Raw genomic sequence first — 20,510 nt, 5'->3', positions numbered from 1 at the left:
AGTCCTCGCTAAGCCCCTGCGGAGATTTGCTGAACACTTACATATTCTTCCTCCAAGTTCAGGATGTGATCAATAGCTTCTTCTACATTCTCAGGGAGCCCTGTCACAGTCACACAGTTGGGGTCAGGAGCTCCACTCTGAGGGAAGCGAATATCCACCTGCAACACAAGAAACAGGAGAGGACTCAGATCTGCACATTGGAAAAGCCAGATGCTCTGCTACACTCACACCAGTAGATTTGCAGGAGAGAAAAGCCTTGGTCAGTTCACCGCTGCAAGTCTGTTTAGCAGCTCTACAGTCCAGACGGGGTGGGGATACCCTAAAATATACCAGGCTCTGGAGCCCATCTGGTTCCCCTGCAAAGGAAGACAGACAGGAGTCTTCCAGTCTGTGGTAACAACTGGTCTCCCAGCAGCTCCTGCTGTTCTACCTGCCCAGGGCCCCACGGCTCTCACACCCCTCTGCACAGCACCACTTGAGGCAGAGGCAGAAGAAAGCTGCACTTCCAGACCGCATCCTCGCGCTGCTCCTAGCACCTTCGCCACCAGCACGAGGCACAATAAGCTTTCTAGCTCCTCCAGGTACAGAATGCTCCTGGCTGATAGTCATTTTATGGAGCTGGCAAAGCCACACACGGCCTTTGGGCTCTCTTGCACCTTGTCCTTCCAGATGGCTGCAGGGAAGTCATACGAGGGGACCAAAGGCTGCTCACTTGGGAAACAAATGGCCGCAGTTGCCAGTTTGGCCGCTCCTTGGTTCAACAACAAAGCCAGCCAAGATGCAAGCCCTCCAAAGCCTGTTCACTCCCAGCTTGCATTACTCACTGCCCTCTAGTAAAACATTCTGCTACTGCCATATTCAGGGTCCTGCTTTTTCCAGATTGAGCTGATTTGGACAAAGCCTTCAGCTTCCTGTAGCCAAATCTGGAGCCTGAGAGTATCTCAGAAGTTCCAAACTCGAGAGAATCAAGAAGGGAAAAAATAAAAAAAAAAAAAAAAGAGGATTTCCTTGAATTCAGCTGAAGCTGAATCTCAGTCTCAGTACAGTCCCCTTCCACAGCTCCACAGCTACAGTCCCAACTGTTTAACTCCAGTAACCAGAGCAGCTCACACAACCATCCGTCTCCTGCGGAGAGATGATCCCAAACCATCTGAGACACAACCTGCAAGAAACCCACTACAGGGGCTTCCACAGAGGGACACAGAGCTCAGCGCTGTTTGCAGGGCTAAGCTAAAGCACAAAGGAAGCGTTTCCAGGTCTCTCTTACGACTACACTCCTGCAAGACGGGGGCAGCTCAGCCTCCTCCTTGTCTGGCTTCTGGATGAAGAGTGACTGACAGTAGATGCTGCGTGGGGATGCTCGGGCTGGTGACTGGGTGCAGTGTCCAGACAGCCCAGCTGCCCGGGGCTGACCAGGGGGCCCCAGCGTGAAGGATTCTGCTCATGTGTTTGTAGTGATACAGCTCTAGGGGAACAAGACACCGTTGGCTCTTCTGTTCCTGTTCTAGCTGGAGGTGCTCCACAGACACAACATGTGAGGACCACAAGGCCTCACCCTCCTGACTGCAGCTTGCAGCACCAAGCTGCTGCCAAGCCTGCAACGCGTGAGCAAGCAACACCACTGGGCACCCAGGCCTGGCCCAGCCTGGTGAATCGTGGTCCCACCGCTTACCTTGAATTCATCCATGATTTTGCGGATGGCTTTGCCGCGCGCACCAATGATGCGTGCATGAACGCGATGGTCCAGAGTCACATCCTCAGAGACCATCTGCTCCAGCTCCCCAACGATCTTCATGATGGCATCCCGGGCAGCCTCAGCGTTCTTCTCATAGCCTGTGATGGTGATCTGATCTTGGGCCTGAGGGCATGGGGAGATGTGTGAGTGACCAGGCCCACAAGCACCCAAGCAGCCCTTCTCCTTTTTGCTCGCCTTTATTCTCCACCTCTTCCAAAGGCAGCACAGGGAGGTTAGAGCCCCACAGATGATGCTGTGCTTCCTATGCCCAGAGATTACCAGTTACCCTCTTTGTGCCCCCTCTGCCCTTACCAGCAGCCCTCTTTGTGCCCCCTCTGCCCTTACCTGACTTTCATCATCCTTGTCAGGGAACTGAATGTTGACCTCATGCTCTGTGCGTATCTGGGTGATCACTGCTCCCTTTCTTCCAATGATTTTAGGGTGATATTTGGGATCCACGGTGACTGTCAGCTTAAAGCTTCGCAAGGCCTGGAATGGGAGAAGCAGAGTGAAGGCACAAGAGCAGGCAACATGCCACAGCCCGTACAGTGATGTCCCTCCAAGTCTCATCATTTCCTTCTGGCACAGCCATCAGCTGAAATCTTGTGCTTTTGACAAGTCCAACAGGAAATTCCAAGTAGTAAATAACCACCAAGCTCATCCCTCAGAGCTGGGACAAGAATTCACTGAGAAACAGTACAGAAGGACTTCTAGCACTGTGAGGTTCCCACCCTGAGGTGTCTGGAAGGAACACAGGGTTGTGATAAAGCCCTAAGAAGTCCAAAGTTTCCTCTACGGTAGAATCCAAAATCTCTCCCCTGCGAGGTCATATGAAAGAGCCCTTACCCAATCCTTGTAAGCCTTACCCTATCCTCCTGCTCAGCTTGCAGTTCCTTCACTCTTTCCAGCAGCCCAGCCTTGGCACGATCCAAGTTGGCAGCCAGTCCAGTGATGGTGATGACATCTGACTGCAGCTCAGGAGCAGGAACTTGGATGTTCACCTGAGCAAGAGGTACCAACTGTCATTTTGTACTACAGCTCCTAGCTGATCTCCCCTGCCATCAGGATCAGCCCCCACCCAGAGAGCCTGACCTCTGCTTCTTCAGCCACCACCTATACCTTTGCTGCAGCGCTTCAGCTCCCAGCAGTTTCTGTGCTAGCCTGGAGAGGCTAGGAAAGAAACACATGTTCAGCTGTGCTGTCTGCAGCCAACCTGCACGAGTCCCAAGAACGAGAGGCCCATGGTAAGCACCATGGGCTTCAGGGGGAAACTCTCCCAAATAAGCAGGCATGGCAGAGTTGTCTCCCATGGCCGAGGGAAAACGACCCTCACATTGGTAGGGAATCCCTGCAGACACCCCAAAAAAAAAAAAAAAAAAAAAAAAAAGAAAAGAAAAGAAAAATCATGCAACATTCATGGCATCACACAGCTTCAGTGCAAAAAATACCAAACCCCAGAGCCAAGGACCAAATTACAGAGCAATCATTTTCTTATTACAGAGCCTGCATTGCCATGGTCAAGCCATGACAGTGCTGAGTATGACACCGCAAACACAGTCACTTACAGACACTCCGGGACAGAGGAGACCAGAGGAAGGGCACTGACTTACTTCAAACTCATCCATCATTTTGCGGATTCCACTTCCTTTCTGGCCAATAATGTAACGGTGAAGATCAAAGGGAACTTCCACCTCAATGGTGACAGGAACCAGAGCCTGCAGAGGAAGGAGCACAGTTTAACAGATGAAAAATATCTCTCATCTTGCAGCTTGCCATATTCTTGCCCAAAACAACAACTTGATAAACTGAGGTACACTCCCTTGTAGAGTCAAGGCATAAACTCTAAAGGCAGAGAGAGCAGCTGCAAACTTGGTAACGACCTGTTGGGTGTTAAAGTACCTTTTCCAAGCAAACAATCCTATATCCTATACCTTCTCTGGAGATATCCCTGGTTTCCATCTAGCAGAGACCCAGACAACATCACTACTGCGACATGGTACCTTGTCTATGGCAAGGTCTGCTCGAGTTTGAATGATTCATCCTCAGACAGTTTCTCTTTGCAGCCCTGCTCCATAAAACAAGCATGTCAAGCTTTCATGGCAAGTAACCTGGGGCTGCTTACAGCTCTGACAATCGCTAGGTCAGGCCACCAAGCTAAATTACAGAGCCACAGGAGCACTTCCCTGGGTAGTCTGCAGTTAGGGTCAGCGACCAGCTCAGTAGCAAACATAGCTGGATAATTTTGTTACCGCCCAAAAGCTCACGGTGAGCTTTTTGCATCGGGGCAAAATGCATTGTGTTACAGTCCTAAGGGGCCTTGGAAAGCCATGTACCTGCAGCGCCTCCTTCGCTGCCTCGCACTTCTCCCTGCGGCCAGAGATGATGATGATATCGCACTTCTTTGGAGAGCTGGGGTCCGCATCTTTCCCATCCTTGCCTTCCCCTCCGTCCTCACCGTTCTCCTGCACAGCTGGCTCTGCAGCAGGGGCTGCCAAAATGGAAAAGAAATTCATGTTAAATGTGCAGAGCCCTCTCCCTGCTCAACATATCCCCCTCTAGATCTGCAGCCCGCTCGTTGCCACAAGGTAAGGCTGGCAGCTTCTTCACCAGCAGGAAAGTTGACCAGCACATCACTGGACATTACAGCAAGGCAGCTGATGCTAGGCCAGGCTGTTCAACAAGAACAGGCAGAGCAGGCCCCAGCCAACGGGCCCTGACTGTGGTCAATATACCCAGCAACGAGACCACGAGAGCTCAGAGAAGCCTCGACAAGCCTCTAGAGCAACGGAGCAGCAGCAGGTTCTGCTTTCTGCCAGGTTAGGTCCTCGTGCTCCCTGCGCTGTGTTGAGAACATATTCAAGGTCTGCAGGTTTCACCTCACCAAATCGGCCCTTTTTCCCTCCGAGATGACCAGGCTGATGCTGAGCCCAGATTAAGGACATGGCAGGGTACACCTGAAGCTACTTCTCTTCAGATTTCAGCTGGAACATCTCCACTGATATATTAAAAGCCAAGATGCTATTCTACACTACACTCACGTGATGCCCCAATTACCATGCGAACATGCATCCATGGGAATACCTGGGTTCTCCTCCCTGTCAGGGAATTTGATCTGGACACCATAGTCCCGGGTGATCTGCTGGATTCGGGATCCTTTGGGGCCCATAATGGAGCGGTGGAACTTTTGTGGGATGGTGCACTCGATTGTCACTTGAGCTTCCTGCGAGAAAGCAGAGTTGCTCTATTGCGATGCAGCCACTTTCACACCAGAATACAGGATGCTTGTGCATGGTGAAATCCATAATGGACACGTGAGGACATAAAAGCTGGTGGCAGGGGAAGAACTGAAAGTTTCTTAGAATCTTTCCTATTCTTACAGGAATTAGTGTAGGATTTCTTAACAAAGGCTGCCTCCAACCCATGATGTCAAGGGCTTTAGAGACCAAAGCTCAAGCTTTCCATGACCCTGAAGGGGAGGAACAATTCAGACAAAGGAAAAAGATGCGGGGGAAAAAAAAAGAGAGAGCGCGAGAGAGCACAAGTTTGACCAGCGGCTGCTTCCAAAAGCCAGTGCTAACAGGATAGGAAAAGTCAGGTAGCAGCCATTGCAAAAGACCCAGCATGGAGAGGCATAAGAAGGCTCCAACTTTTTAATGAAGCTCATCAAGGAAGAGCTTCCATTTCCACCCCAAAACACCCTGGGGACTGCAGAGGAAGCAATTCTTTTGTAGAGCTTTGCCATTTTGGAGCCAGTAGCTATTCCCCAGCCTGGGACCTAAAGTCTGTCGAGGTCCTATGTAGCTGCAGGACTCGTTTATATACAGCTTGGCTGTACATAGGTTCAAGAAGGGCACTGCTGAAGCAACAAAGTGATGAAAACAGCTTTCCTTGGACATACCAGGTCCTCAATGATCTCCTGAATGCGTTTCTTGGCTGCCTCCACACAGTCCTTGGCTCCCTTGAGGGTGACTTTGTCGCTCTGGGTGCCAGAGCGTGGGAAGCTGACCATCACACCACCATACTCATCAGCGATCTCACGCAGAACTTGCCCTCTCCGGATGACAAAGTGGCGGTGGTGCTTAGGGTCAACAACCATGGAGTCTTCAATCACATTATCCTGCCGATAGATGACAATCAGTCAATCTCTGGTGGCAATCACTAGTTTGCTGTGCTCAGTGGCAGTCAGAAAACCATTACTACTTCACTCCAACACTGACACTCCGAACTCCCATGAAGGGCAGCACATGGTTTTAGGACAAGCAGGTCCTCCACACTTGCCACTTGCTACAGGGATGGGTAGGAAAAGAGGAGAAGTAGTTCTCACCAGGTTCTTGATGAGGGCCTCCAGTTCCTTCTGTGCCTCCTTGACAGCCTCCTCAGTCCCCATGATGGTGATCAGCTCCTGATCTTTGTCCTCAGAGGTCGGGAAGATGATGCGAGCCCCAGTGTTATCACGCACCTTACGGATGTTGCCACCACCTTTACCAATAAGGAACTTGTGGTACTCTGGCTTTGCACGGAGGTCCACAGTGTAACTCTTTGTTTGCTGAAAGGAGTCAGATAGCCAGAAAACATGTCAATATACAGCAGATATATGCCCACATCAATAGTGTATGCAGTGTACCTGCACACACATACACACTGTTTCAGGAGCAAGGCAGATGCAGCCTGATGTCCAAAATCAGAGGTATGATGTCTTAAAGAGAAAATACTACATGAAGACATTCCCAGTGCTGAAGAGCTATCTGTGTACTCAGCATGACTAGTGAGAACATGAGCAGAAAAAGACTTCCCCTGAAAAATGGTCTGATACTCGCATGAGGCAGCGTAACCATTTGCAGACTGACTGCTGTAAGCCAGGCAGCAGAAGCAGCACATCAGGAGAACTTTGTATACACATATAAGTTGCAAAGGGGTTTCTTTTGCTAATAAAATCACCAGCTAGTCACAGCTCAGGGCAAGGTCTTGTAACTCATCTCTTAAACCCAGGTACATGCAGTGAAATGGAACAGTGACAAGAGCTGGAATTTGAGAAAAAACTCCCCAAAGAAAAAAAAGAAAAGAAAAGAAAAAAGAAAGAAGAAGAAAGGGAGATATGCAGGGAAAAATATGTTTTGGGGGATGTGGTTACCTAACAGCACTTAAACACTAGGAGTAGAGGGCCTTGGCCCTTCCAATACATTCCCAGCCTGCAGAAAGTAGTGTTAGAGCCATTTCTTCTGCCTGTGGGGGTGGAATTCATTGTCATAGGGATGGAAGCACATTTTTCTTTTAATTATCCCAATTGTCCTCAAATCCCTCAAAAGATGATGGAGCTGACTGATGCCAGAGGCTTCCCAGCAGGCAGAATTTCAATTCCAGAAGAGAAAAGGCTGGCCAAAACAATCTGCTTCTTCCCCTAAGACAGGGCTAACCTTCTCCTCTGCCAGGTGCAGCAGCTGTTTCTTTGCCTTCTCCACATCCTGGGCTGGGCCCCTGATGGTCACGGTGTCACTGCCAGAGCCCTCTGTGGGGAAGTGAATGTGGACTCCACCACACTCCTCCATGATGGAGCGGATGAAGCGGCCTTTGGCGCCAATGAGGGAATTGTGCAGCTTAGAAGGAATAGAGACCTCCACCTCTGTGATGTTGGCCTAAAAGAGAACAGTGCCAGGCAGTTAATCAGCTGCAGAAACGTGTTTGTCCCCACTCGGCTTACCGCACAACCTCCACGCTGCCAGTTTCTACACACAGCTGTAAGAAATGCCTCACTAGAGAGGCCTGAGACTGGCTGCTGCTGACATATGAGCAGCCAGAGGCAGGAGGCACAGCATCACCTCACAGCACAGTTCATTTTAGAGGAATTACATCCCTTCCCCAAGAAAAACCACCACAAATGCATTCTCTGATCAAAAGATCACTGCACCTGCATGAAGGAGTCCATCTGGAGGTACAACAGCTGCTGTCAGCTAGTACTTTGCACGGGAGATGTTGGTGCAGTTCAGCAAGCCGCCCAGAGCACCTCTCAAAGACACAAGTCTGCTCTCTGGTAATCTGCAAGCACTCAGACGAGCAAGTAGCCTGACTATTGCTCAGAGTCCGTCTTGGGAGATTAATCTCCCATCAAAAGGCTTTCATCTTAACTACGCAGCTCAGTTCCTTGCTTCGTTCAAGGTGATAACAGTTGTCCTCATTAATGTTGAGTGCAAGATATTTTTAGTCTCCTTGATCTCAGTTAAAGCATTGCCTTCCCTAGTTCAAAAAAGACATTTCAGAGGGACAGCCCTACTTGCATCCTGGCAAGCTGGATAAAGAGACTTCTCTGAAAAAAAAAAGTGCCAGATGACACTGGCGTAAATCACAGCTCTCTGGGCAATGAGCTACAGACAACTTTTCCTAAAAACGTGGGTTTAAGATCCAAGAATGCACTGAGGTGCATGTTTTGATTCCTCCCTGTCCTCTCCCGTTACAGCCACTTCTTTTTTATTTGTGCCTTTTAGCAATGTTTTCAGGTCCCTCATCTGCAACAGGGCAGTGATTTCGCTTACCAGCTCCTTCTGAATGGCAAGAATTCTGTGGCGAGCAGCTTCGCAGTTTGCTCTCTTGCCTGTAATAACAATTGTCTCCGAGTTGCTGTTCTCTGCTGGGAGATCAATTTTGGTGTTGCTTTCTTCACGGATCTGCCACAAGGAAAAAATTAATTTCAGAGATGTCCTGTGTCAAAAGAAAGCTCTTGGAGATTGCATTTTACCAACAAGCAGGAGATCACCATGAGTGGGGATTTAGCTGCAGGCAGAAACCATACTGAGCACTGGAGATAGGAAAGCTATCTCACCTTCTTGATGTTGGCACCTCCTTTCCCTATGATGTTCTTGTGAAATTGTTTGAAGATGGGGACAGAAATAGAAAAGCTGTTTTCAACCTAAGGGAGAAAAGAAAGGACAACTGAAGATTACACTGTCATGCCAAGCCAGACCTTGCCCCAGGAACTTGATAAACACAAGCTTTTGACAACAGGCTTAAGGCCAAGGCAGTTCTCTGTAGAAGAGACTTGCAACAACGAGCAAAAGCAAGTTCCTTCCCATGCTGCCTTCAAATAAGAGGTATTATACCCATCCAGCCAGAACAGCATGCACAGCTCCCTCATCTAGAGGTGTTTCAACCCCAGCTAAGCTATGGTGACAGTACAGCTGTGCTTTATTGCAGGGCTACCTAGGTGTGTACGACAGAAGAACACACAGAACTCCTCCTACCAGGTCTGCCACCATCTTTTGCATGTACTTGGTGCACTTCTCCACCTCGTTCTTGGGACCTCTAAGTTGGACGATGTCACTCTTGTGCGCTGGGTCTGGGAAGTTGATGATAACCTGCAAGAGGTGGTCATTTAAAGGCAAACTCAAGTAAATGCAAGAACTGCTTTATGTCAGACGTACAAAGCCTGGGATCCTAGGCATCCTCGGTCAAATTCAAAAAAAATGTAGCCATGTTAGCAGCTTCTGGCCAAGAGGAAGTCTCCTCATATATATTAGATAGAGTCACTGAATTTATGACTTCATTAGTTAGTCGGAAGAGATTTGCAACTATGAGCAAAAGTGTGTCTGAGACTTATGTCTGCGACTGCGACAAAGTCCAGTCCCCTCGGGGTTCCCCATCCCCTGGAAAGCCTTACCTCTGGGAATTTCTCCCGGATTTCCCGGATCCGCTCGCCCTTCTGCCCAATGATGGTCCGGTGGAATTTCTGCTCAATGATTAGGTCCTTGGTGCGTTCATTTTCCTGATGAGGATACAGATTACAGTCGGATTTTCAGCAGGAGAGCCACACAGCTTTATGTACCAGTTTGCTGCCTGACAGTTTTACTTGCCAGCTCTGTTTGTCTGCCCCTACACAAAATTCATTTTAGGTTGACAGAGAAAGTATATGCAAGCAAATAGAGGAACAGATCTGTGCACAGGAACTACCTTTGCCAACAGATCGGAGAGCTCAGGAGGTGAGGAGGCACACACTTGCACCAGAAGAGGTCACATGGAAACACAAGAGCCCTAACTCTGTGGCCTCCCAAGCATCGCGTCCTACTCACCATACGGGAAGCGAGTTCCAGCAGCTCTTTTTTGGCCTGTTGGACCCCCTGTGGGTCTCCTTCAATTCTGATCAGGTTGCTCTTCTCATTGTCCGGCGGAATGCGCACAGACACCTTGTAGAGGTCCTTGATTCTGTTAACTTCAAGGGAATGAATGCGGTGATACAGTCTGCTAAGCCAAGGCTAGCAACAAAGCATCTTGGTATCAGTACTCAGAGGTTGTTTAAGCAGTAAGCTCAGAAAACGCCAGTGGGCTGGGCCTGAAATAGGGGCAGTGCCTCTTCACCTTGGAGTTCAGTGAGAGCAGACTTGTAAGATCTGTATAGGTAAGTATTGTGGCATCTACGGAGCCAAATGCCTGTTTGCCAGAATGAAGCATCAACAGATCTGATCTAAACGTGCTGCAGTTCAGGGAGAAAGATGGTCGTTTCATTTCTGATTCCAAATTCTTTTTTGAGGGAGAAACCCACTGGCAGATTTCCATCACCCCTCCAATCTACTGTTAAAATGTATGTTACATTAGTCACAGAGCTACCTGAAAGAAAGGAAAATTTAATTCTCCAACCGAGATAAAACTTCCTCCAGGACATGGCAAAATAATCTCATCCCTGTTGAGCCTCCCAAGACGCTATCTCAAACTGAAGCCACCCCAAGGCCTTCCTGCCCATTTATCTCCTTGAGCCAGCACTGCTCTAGAAGAACAGATGTAATGTGATGGAGACAACAGCTCTGATGAGCTACAGAACTCTCGCTACTGTCTGCTAAACAGTAGTCCAAGACAGACAGACAGTCCAAGGAAGGATTGCAGCGTTGCGAGAAAGGCACCCTACTTACTGTTAGCTCCGTTCTTGCCAATAAGGTGTCGGTGGAATTTGTGGTCAACGTTGATTTCTGCATAATCCATCCGGTTGATCTATAAAGAATTGTATAGGGCTAGGTAGGCAAGGCCACCACTTCTCCTATCTTGTGCCCTGAGTAACTACCTATTGCCAGTATTGACACTGCCACTCCAACAGCCAGGTGCAAACACTCCTCCTGCCACTAAGCGGAGTAGAAACACTCACTGCCCTGAGAGTACCCTGTCTGCAAAAGATTTAAAGGGATTTTTTGCATCCCTAGCTATGACTGAAAGAGAATTCTCCCTTCTCTGCAGCAAAAGATTTAAGACTGAAAGCTATGGACAAGTTTCACAACCAAGTGTTTCACTCATCTGCCGCACAGCTTGCCTCCTGTAACCATGCAGAGGCGATCCATGTGTCCTCAGCCCTGCTCTGTTGCCCCTTCTCCCCTCACATTCCTCTTATGTACTGGAAGTAGTAACACCAACTTACCAGATCCTTGACCATGACTTCAATCTGTTCCTGAGCCACATTCACATCTTCTGTAGGTCCTTCCAAGGTGATTTTATCCTCTCCTTCAGTGAACTCGATGTGAACCTTTAGACAGGATAGAGAATCCAGTAAGACTTTTGCAAGTCAGGTCAGTGCTGTTAGCCAGGCCTACACTACTCATCTCTGCCACTAGGAGATGGTTTCTTTCCCACACAGTAAACAATCATGCCTGTGTTTTTGGAAATAGGTAACTCACAATTCTGGCCAGACAATAGCGTCTAGAGCCCAAGGCTTCAGTTCTGTCCTGGAGTCTGCAAGGGCTTTGGAGAAACTGGTCACCTGACCTTTCTCCAGGTATCATGTAACTCACAGTGAAAAACCTAGCTGAATTCAACATTTGCAGGTACATTACTACATCAGTTCTCAAACTAGGATCACATAAAGGTTCTTTTGAAGGCCTCAACCCACCAGTGTAACTCAAGATGAGTAATGTCTGTAGCAGGAAAGAGAGGATCTCTTAATATTAAGATCTACGTCACTTCCTCTCTGGTTTCTCCCATGCTAGAACACATCTATCCCTTCTACAAGCTAAACCACATCTTACAGCAGAGGGTGCTAAGCTAACCATCTCATCCATACCTTTGGCATCTGCTGAGTTATTTTGGCCAGGTTTTGTCCTTTCTTTCCAATAATGAAACGATGAAGCCAAGAGGGGGCAGAGACCGAGGAGACGGTAAAACTGTTGGCCTGAGATAGAAGAACAGAGAAATTGTATGATGGATAGACTGGAAGAGGTCTTCACATAAGTTCAGTCTGAATTTCTCCCTACACTGGCAGCCTCAGTACTGGTTTCAGCTAAGCAGCATCTTTAGCAGCCCAGCAGAGACCCCTCACATTTGCCAGCGCTGAAGGATACGCCTTTACATGACTTTCTAAGAAGGCCTACCCCATTTTATCAATACCTTTGCATAGACTTCAGTCAATGCTTGCCCAAGCTTTTCAGGTTCGCCACGCAGTATCACCGTCTCCGAGCTGCTGTCAGTGGGTGGGATCTCGACCGAGACTCCAGTTTTCTCCAAGATCTCCTGCAGGGAATTCCCCTTGGGGCCGATGACGTACTTGTGCTGGGACTTCTTCACCTCCACTGCAATGGTGGTAGTCTTCTTTTTCTGTAGGGGCAGAGGCACTAGGGCATCAATCAAAGGGGGGTAGAGAAGGACAAAAGTGAAAGGAAGGGGCAGCCACCAGATGCAGCTGAAACTCTGCATCCAGCAAAGAGCAAAGCAAAGGTGAGCACACTTCATCCAAAGAACCCTAGCACGATGTGGGACACTGCCCCCCAAAAGCCTTGTGCTCATAGGTTCACAGGTGCGGCTTGTACTCAGCCGCAAGCTCTCTGGGACACTACATGGAGGAGACCACATACACACGCGTTCTTGCACAACAAGGCTCAACACCCAGCTGTCCCTCAGGCAGTATCGCAATGCCACACCACGTAGACTACCTGGCTATAAGCTGATTATCTCTGTTGAAATCCAAATTAGCACGAATACAGTCCTAGTCCTAACCAAGGGAAGAACAGCCCAGCAACCCACAACAGGGATATTCACTGCAATGCTGGCTGCAGAGAATCAATACATGAAATTTACTCTTCAGCAACTTCTACTTAATTTAGCAATTTTGACAATATCAGCAGGCCAACAACACTGCAGATTTCACACTTCACTGCCGAGTTACATCTTTGTGAATAAGAGCCAAGGGACTTCTTTGTGGCCCAGGACACAGAAAAGCAAAACATCCGTCTTCTCCCTGGTAGCATCACCCCAAATCCCACTCTTCTGGGGAAGGACACAGCAAGACCCAAGGCCATGCACTGCAAGGGCTGCAGAGCCAGAGATGATGCGAGAAGGACGCAATGGAGAGATGCACAAGTGGAACAAGAAGCAAAGAGGGTGTATGAGCACGTGCAGGGAAGACGGCAGGTGGGGCTTATAACTATTCATACCTTCTCCTCATAGATCTTCTTAACACGAGCCACGGCCTGGGCTAGCTGCTCCTTTTCTCCTGTGAAGACTATCTCCGTCTTGTTGACGCTGGGCGGGGGAATGTTGATGCGTGTCCCTGTGTCCTGCATAAGCTCGCTCACCAGCTTGTTGTAAGGGCCAGCAATGAAGGGGTGGTACACTTTCTCCACATCCAGTCGCTCCACAGCACGCTTATCCTGGAAGAGCCCAAAACAGACCTCTGTGGGTACTGTCCTCCACAAAACAGTCTCTGCCAGACACAGCTAAGTTCCCAGTGCTAACCTCCTCAACACTCTGGTCCAAGCACCCTCTGTAGTCCGCAGGCTGCTAGATCTCCACCTATTCCAATCTACAGATCCTGCTGTTGCTACTGTTGTTATGTGGCATTCATCTCTAACATCCTGCCTTATCTCACCTAGCACCAAACATGGTCGTTTGCAAACATGGAAAACACTTATCTGGCTTCAGAGATGAACAGAATAGAGAACCAAAAGTTACAGACCCTTGCAAAGCTGCTCATACGGGCAGGGGCACCATACCTGTCTCTGTTCAGACTAACATACTAGCCAGCAAATGTGCCCAGGGTGGCTACAAACACCTCATATACTGTGGAGAAGCAAAATGCCTCTCCAGCTGATGTCACGAGAGAGATCACAGGGCTCAAGTACCTGCTCAGCCGAGATTAGCAGGATCTCGTGTCGGGCTTTCTCAATCCCTTCCTTAGTGCCGGTGATCTTGATCTGATTGCTGGGGTCATCCGGGCGGGGAATCTGGATTTTGGTTGCAGTTTTGAGCTCCAGGTCCTGCAGCTTCTCGCCGTTCTTTCCAATGACAAAGCGGTGATGCTCCTTGGGAATGGCAACTGTCGCTGACGCCTGTAACACAGGAACCAAGCATCTGTGAGAACCCTTGTCTGCACTGCTAGACCCATACGAATAGAGCCAGGAAAACTGAGTTAGATGCTGCTCAGCAATCACTGCTTAGGAGCAAGCACAATCCCCTCCAACCACCTCCAGACTGAGGACTGCTATGGTACCAGAATAGTTGACCTGTAGCACCTGTATACCAGGAGTCTAAAACCCATCTTTCCCCCAAAATCTTGTGGTTTGCTTGAGACACAGGAATAGTGCTCTGAACTAGCAAAGGCTTTCAGGCACAGTTGAAGAGGTGCCAGTCATCCAGCATAAGCCACAGAGGCAATACCAGGCAGTAACTGAGAGGATGGCTCAAGGATTGAGTTTATCCGAACTCTGGCACCCGTTGCTAAGCCTACAGAGAACAAGACACATGGTCTGATGCCTAGGAAACAGAAATTCAACACCAGAAACCTATTCCAGCAGGCAGACACCTCAGAGATGCTTGCTGTTATTCACTGGAAGGTGTCTTCAGTGTGACATATGCTGATCTGGGAGCAGTTCTAGAAGGCCCCTCTTAGAAAAGGGGTCCTAAGAGATTCTCTCAATCTACCCTTAAAAGGCTGGGTTTTTTAACAGGGATTATGGACTTTTTTTCCTTCTTGCTGTGTGAGTTTTTACTAGCTTGGTAGTTTATGATTGCTGCCATGCTCTTTATGCCTGTGAATATGTAACTACAAAGAGTACCTAGACACAAAATTCAAACTACACTGGAAGAATCATGAAAAAGATCATTTGGTCTTCAACTCTATCTCTTTCTACTGAAACCAGTTGAGAATACAGACACACCTTTCAGACTTGGGGCCAGGAGAGCAGGAGGTGCATTTGGGGACACTGGGTCATGAATCTGTGGTAGTACAACCTGATGTATTTTTCCAGATGCACATTATGTAGGGTTTGCCCTCTGGCAGAGAATGACACATGGGCTGAACAGCACTGAAGCAGACATTGTATTAACTATTGCATTAACTGCCTTTTACATTACACCTTAATGTACCCTATGAGAACTGGTTGTCATATATCCTAACCAGAAATACCATCTTGATTATGAACTCAGGAATCAGAAGGTGAGGAATCAAAACCTATAGAGCTGAAAGGAGAAGCAACTGAAACAACGGGGCTCTATCAGTGTGGCTCAAGTTTCACAATCCAGAACCCTGATATGAAGCTTTCAGCCGTACCTCCTCTTTTCTCTCTTTCCTTCTCCTGCCCCTCCACATTCTTCTCTGTAGGAGTTCAGAGAAGGCACAGTCCTATCCTCACAAACTACTAGCTTGGTGCGAGGGGCCTAGCACCCCCTCCAGCAGCAGTATCTTAGCACAAAGTCACTGTTTGCGATTCAAGTGTTCAGAGACTGCAGACTCCACCCTTCATGCAACACCATGGCCTGTAATTAGCTTTGAATCCTATTTTAAGCCTCGCCACCATTCCAAATTGCCAATTGCATGCTTTGAAAATACAAGGTAAAGCTGAATTAGTCATCTAATAACACCTCTTCAGCTTATAAGCACACACGCCCAAGGGTCTCAAAGCATCTGTGCATCTTAGGGAAGAGTAAAGACAAAGTCAGAAACAGTTAGATGCTCTCACCTGAGTCTGCAGCCGAGCGACAATCTCCTTCCGAGCCTTCATGACTGCTTCCAGCTTGCCAGAGACCATGATTGAAAGGCCCTGGTCCTTTGCGAGAGACAGCTCCAGGTGAGCTCCTGTCTTCTGCATGATGTCCAGGCAGATCTTGGCCTGCTCGCCTTCTCCAAACTGATTCATGTCCTTGTACTTCCTCTCCTCCAGTGGCACATGAAACACCTGCTCAGCCAAAGCACCGATGGAAAAAGGACACAACAAGCAGTCAGTATGCTTCCGAATACTCTAGCATCTCTTTCTGTCTTTGCTATACTGGACTAGCAATTCCCAGGTTTGTGCAACCCACCAGCCTTTCCAGTGGAGACACCAGCGGTTCCTAGGGAAAGTGCGAGAGCGCTGCAGCAGGCAGACTGTTCCACTCTTTAGGTGTCTTCCTAAAGCACATCTTGCACAGGCAGGCAAAAGTGCTGAGCTACGGGGGGGAACACTTTAACGGATTAGCGTTCACTGCTTGAATTCTGCAGTCCTCCCGTCAGGCTTGCGCCAGCTCTTTGCGGAATAGGGGTAGTGAGTGTCTTCTGGACTGTTCCTAGCTCTCACCCCTAGTCTTGCTCATGCCCAGCAAGGGTATACTGCGGAGAGGCTGCCAATCTGACACACTACAGATTTCCCATGGGGGGAAAAGCTTCACATCATCTACGTTCTGTGGGGAGCAAAAGGGGGAAATAAGACACTCGCTCTCACCAACCTGAGTGATGACAGAAGCCTTTATTGGTCGAATTTTGCACCAGGGCCCAGCAGGTTCCTGGGCAGCTTCCAAACATGGTGCTTTCTCAGGGAGCGGAGGGAAGGCTTCCTTGTAGGTTGGAGGATCATTCTCTTCTTCAGAGTTTAAAGCTGTAACTAGGATGAAGAAAACAGGGTAGTAAGGCGCTCTCCAGGCAGAAATGCCCCTGTTCATTCAGTGTAAGCGTATTTAGACGCTACTAACAAGGGAGAGCAAATGACTTACTATTCTTCTTATTACAATTATGCTTGTGGAGCAGCCAGGTCTGGAGCACAACTGACCTATGTACAGCACGGGCTGCAGTAGACAACCCCTGCCCAACTAGCCTTGTCTGAGCAAGCATGATGAAAGCAGGAAGAGGGGATGTGCAAGTGAACAGTGGCAGCAAACAGCACAGTACTGCCAAATTTGCAAAAAGAGGCTTAATTAGGGGAAAACAGGCTAAGCAGAAAGAAGTAAAAGGAAGGGAGCAAGGCTGCAAATCAGAAGATAAGACAAAAACATGCCCAGGAGGAAGACAGGGAAAAGCATTATAGTTAGGGCAAACTGCAGGGAAAGCCTGGATGGGAACCATATGTTCAATTCAGTTGTGCACTGAGCCATGCCAAGTGGGCCGGTTCGCTGCTGGCGGATGGGTGCAGAAATCCATCAGTAAGTCAGTTAATACAGTTAAACCAACTTTCACCAGCACCTGAGTGAGCAAAGGAAGTGACTGAACCCAGCACTCTGATCCCATGAGGCTCCTCTGCAGCCCAGAGTCCCACTCTTGCATGTATCCTGTCCCCCAGGCAACAGCATCGCTTGTCAAGAGCTCTCTGGAGAGCTAAGGCTTGCTTCCTCGTGGCTCTGCACTGTGCAGGGTAGGACAAAGCATCGCCACTGTTCTGATGCTGGTGGAAAGCCAGAGTTTGGTGGGCCACCAATCTGGGAATGGAGAATTCAGTTTCTGCATGCTAGTGGGGAACCAGATGCATGGAGTGAGCTTAGGCAGCAGCAGGGACGTTAGGTCTGAGTAGGCCACAAGGACCGAGAGGCACGTGACAGGAACTCGACTGCGTTTTCTCACCTTTCACCTGCTGCTGAGCCAGGCCGCTGCGGTGTTCAGCGAAGCTCTCCTGGGTCAAAACTGCCACGGAGCTCATTGTCGACTTCCCACCCACACACAATCCGGGTATGCCACTGAAAAGACACACACGGCAGCACTATTACCAACCCCGTTCCACATGCAGAGAAATTACTCCAGGAAGACAAACTGTTACTAAACACTCTTCCAGTCAACCTCTGGAAAGGGGTCCACAGCCCCAGTCAGGTGCCCAGTTTTCTCACTGGACTGGATAGGAACCCGGAGGAGATACCTCCGCACAGCACAGTGTGCGCCAAAACCAGAGCTCCTCATTCAGAAGGGAGGGGAAGTGCAACTTAAGAAGGTCACTGGCAAGGAGGACAACAGAAGTTGTTAAAGCATACTACAATTAATCTGGCCATTGATTAAAGGTGGGTCATTTTTAAATGAGTATCTGAAGGTCTGGACAGGCAGCCCGAGACCATTACATAACCCCTCCCAGATCCTCCCCGCCTCCAGCCCCCAAACATGTGGGCCCAGGATGTGGCCTCTTCCTAAGCAAAATTCATGTAGACACCTGAGCTCTCACTGATTTGGAGATACACTCAGAAAATCTCTTTGATAAGCAAACAGCCCAGTAACAACAGTCTTTGGCACCGCCAGAATTGGAACTTACCAGCTAAATGGTCAGTAGCCAGAGAGTCCGTCCTGTAAGCTGCCCGTCTGTCAGCCTGCCAGCTTTTGCTTTAAAGAAGAAAAAAAGAAAAAGCAATTTATGTGATTGCTCCAAGACAATAAGAAAAAACGACACCTCCATTACTATAACTTTCAAGAGAGCACAGTCTCTACTGTGCTTTAAACTTGCATCCTACCCAAAAAACTTTCATACTGAATCACATCTCACTCTACTTCACCTGTCACGTCTTACTGAAGTTACGTGCACCACCACCATCTACTTAAACCTCACAACAGGAAGCCTGAGGTAGCTACTCCCGCATCACCCTGGCTACAAGAGCAGCCATCCAGCCTCAGACGAAAATAAAGTCGATCAGTAACAGATGTGCAAGAGAGATCTGAAATCTCAGGGTTGCGAGCAACACCACGAGCATCCAGTCAGAGGAGACTAACAACCTGAAAATCTGCCAACAGCACTGCCATCAGTCAGAAGTTAGGAATGTAGTTTAGTGGAGCTTGGGTGAATCAATGCAGACTTCCTCACAAACTGAGGCAAACACACAGGGCTATCCATGCACAGCTGCTGGCCAGTCTACCTCTTCATTTTTTATTGTAATAAGATCATACACCAGACACTGAACTCTGTCTCCAGGCCAAAGCCTGGAGGTTGGAAAGAAAAAAAAAAAAGAAAAGAAAAAAAAAAACAAAAAAACAAAAAAAACCACTGGTTTACCTGGACTGTTTCAAAGACATCCACAAGATGGGACCAGGAGAAAAATAGCCCATTATTAAGAGTTTTATATCCACTGAATCTGGGTCTGCAACTCCACTGAAAAATTGTTTAGGAATACAAGTCAAAAATTTAAAAGCCACTACAGTACATGCTCTGCCAGATGTAGAACATCTCCTTCTGCCCCCTCAGACTGCTTATATGTGCTGCTGTAGGGCTGGCAATCTCCGAAACCACAGTGCCTCTATCTGCTCATGGGACAAAAGGTCTGCTTCCTACGCCAGCCTGCGGTGCTGCCAAGCATCTTCTGAACGAGCCCTCTACAACCACAGTTGAAGTCGGGTGCTCTTCAGTAAAACGATAGTTGCCATTTCTGGCCTTGCCAAATTGTGAGGAAAGCCTGCTCAAATGCACGTGGTCTCTAATGCAGAGGTCACACTACGCTTGCACGGTGACACAGCCAGGGAAGGTGACACGCAGGAGGAGAGGAGAGAGAAGAGCGCAGACAGCGGCAACGCAAGCTGTACAGGCCTAGCCCGCACCTCAGCGAAGGCCACGTGGACTCTTTCCCATCTGTTTCAACGTGACTTGTATCAAGCACAAGGAAAAATCACCTGCACTGCCAAAGCAGGGGAGCTAATGTTACAATTAACCCTTTGAAAATCCTCCTCTCTGAGGGGACAGCTACCAGCACAGCAGTTGTGTCTGCAGCAGAGCTTCCGCAGCGCGCCGAGGTCCCGCAAGGCGCGCGCCGGCATTCACGGAAGGGCGGCTAGCGATCTAACCTCGGAGAAATCTCGAGTCCTCCTTGCCACCGAGACGCCCCCGGCTACACCGAGGATTACACCACCGCCCGGATCAGGCCGCCGCGGAAGCGAGGAGAGCGCGTTAGCGGCGCTGCGCCCATCGCAGACTATTTGGGGAAGGCCTGCGGAGCCAGCTGTCGGCCCCGCTTCAGCCCGGCGCCTTACGGTGGAGGGAGCCGCCGTGCCGCGGCAAGCCGCGAACGGGAGCGACGGCAGGAGGGAGAGGCGTCCCGGCCGCCAGGTGCCGAGGTCCGGCTAGAGCCTTGCTAAGGGGGCAGCCGCGCTCGGGGCTCTCGTTTCTGGGGAGAGCACCGCCGGCGGGCGCTGCCCTCCTCCAGAGCGCAGCTGCCGGTTTCGCCGCGTGCGCGCCAGCTGCGGCCCGAGAACGGCTCGAGACTCGAAGGGAAACCGTTAACAGCAGGGTTTCGCCGCGCCAACTTCTGCTTCGTCACCCGAACGGCAAGCGGAAAGCCCAAACGCTGTCGCTCCGCAGTAACCCCAAGCAGCCGGCTCGCTGCGGGCCGCGGCGGCTCGCGGCCGGTCACCCGCCCGCCGCGGCAACCAGCGGCTTTGGCGCCGGCGGCTCCCGGCCTGGCCGCGTCGCCCGTTCGGGCTGCGCCTACGGGGTGTCAGTGTGGTGCTTACGGGGTTCAGCGGGCTCCCGGGGGGCCGAAGCCCGGGAGTTTTGCTCCCTGCGCGGTGGGGATTTGGGGGTAGGGCGGGCAACGCTCCGCGCTGCCGGAGCCGCCGCTCCGCTCCGCTCACAGCCGGACCCGGAGGCAACGCGAGGTAGGTGGCGGCGAG

General features: G+C 49.7%; 1 protein-coding gene across 3 annotated transcripts in view; it reads right to left on the bottom strand.

Annotated features, from left to right (window-relative positions):
- HDLBP (high density lipoprotein binding protein) overlaps positions 1-20,510 on the bottom strand; it is a 39,463-nt gene that overhangs the window by 3,763 nt on the left and 15,190 nt on the right. For all 3 annotated transcript variants that reach the window (XM_085311161.1, XM_085311163.1, XM_085311162.1), the window contains exons 2-26: positions 18,172-18,239; positions 17,499-17,611; positions 16,394-16,548; positions 15,652-15,867; positions 13,816-14,022; positions 13,129-13,344; positions 12,086-12,292; positions 11,763-11,870; positions 11,124-11,228; positions 10,627-10,705; positions 9,793-9,932; positions 9,384-9,488; positions 8,968-9,081; positions 8,550-8,636; positions 8,263-8,394; positions 7,150-7,368; positions 6,060-6,281; positions 5,634-5,852; positions 4,817-4,955; positions 4,069-4,223; positions 3,346-3,450; positions 2,602-2,736; positions 2,081-2,224; positions 1,673-1,858; positions 42-158 (exon numbers count right to left, since the gene is read on the bottom strand). In XM_085311161.1, the coding sequence (XP_085167287.1) occupies positions 42-158; positions 1,673-1,858; positions 2,081-2,224; positions 2,602-2,736; positions 3,346-3,450; positions 4,069-4,223; positions 4,817-4,955; positions 5,634-5,852; positions 6,060-6,281; positions 7,150-7,368; positions 8,263-8,394; positions 8,550-8,636; positions 8,968-9,081; positions 9,384-9,488; positions 9,793-9,932; positions 10,627-10,705; positions 11,124-11,228; positions 11,763-11,870; positions 12,086-12,292; positions 13,129-13,344; positions 13,816-14,022; positions 15,652-15,867; positions 16,394-16,548; positions 17,499-17,574 (3,588 nt within the window). In that variant the 5' untranslated portion in view covers positions 17,575-17,611; positions 18,172-18,239. The remainder of the gene's footprint in view (positions 1-41; positions 159-1,672; positions 1,859-2,080; positions 2,225-2,601; positions 2,737-3,345; positions 3,451-4,068; positions 4,224-4,816; positions 4,956-5,633; positions 5,853-6,059; positions 6,282-7,149; positions 7,369-8,262; positions 8,395-8,549; positions 8,637-8,967; positions 9,082-9,383; positions 9,489-9,792; positions 9,933-10,626; positions 10,706-11,123; positions 11,229-11,762; positions 11,871-12,085; positions 12,293-13,128; positions 13,345-13,815; positions 14,023-15,651; positions 15,868-16,393; positions 16,549-17,498; positions 17,612-18,171; positions 18,240-20,510) is intronic.

This window comes from Rhea americana, unplaced genomic scaffold (genome assembly GCF_003343005.1).
Source record: "Rhea americana isolate MKP2758 unplaced genomic scaffold, rheAme1 scaffold_334, whole genome shotgun sequence".
In the NCBI taxonomy this organism is placed as follows: Eukaryota; Metazoa; Chordata; class Aves; order Rheiformes; family Rheidae; genus Rhea; species Rhea americana.
The sequence above is the reverse complement of the archived record's forward strand: the minus strand, read 5'-3'. Positions and strand labels throughout refer to the sequence as shown.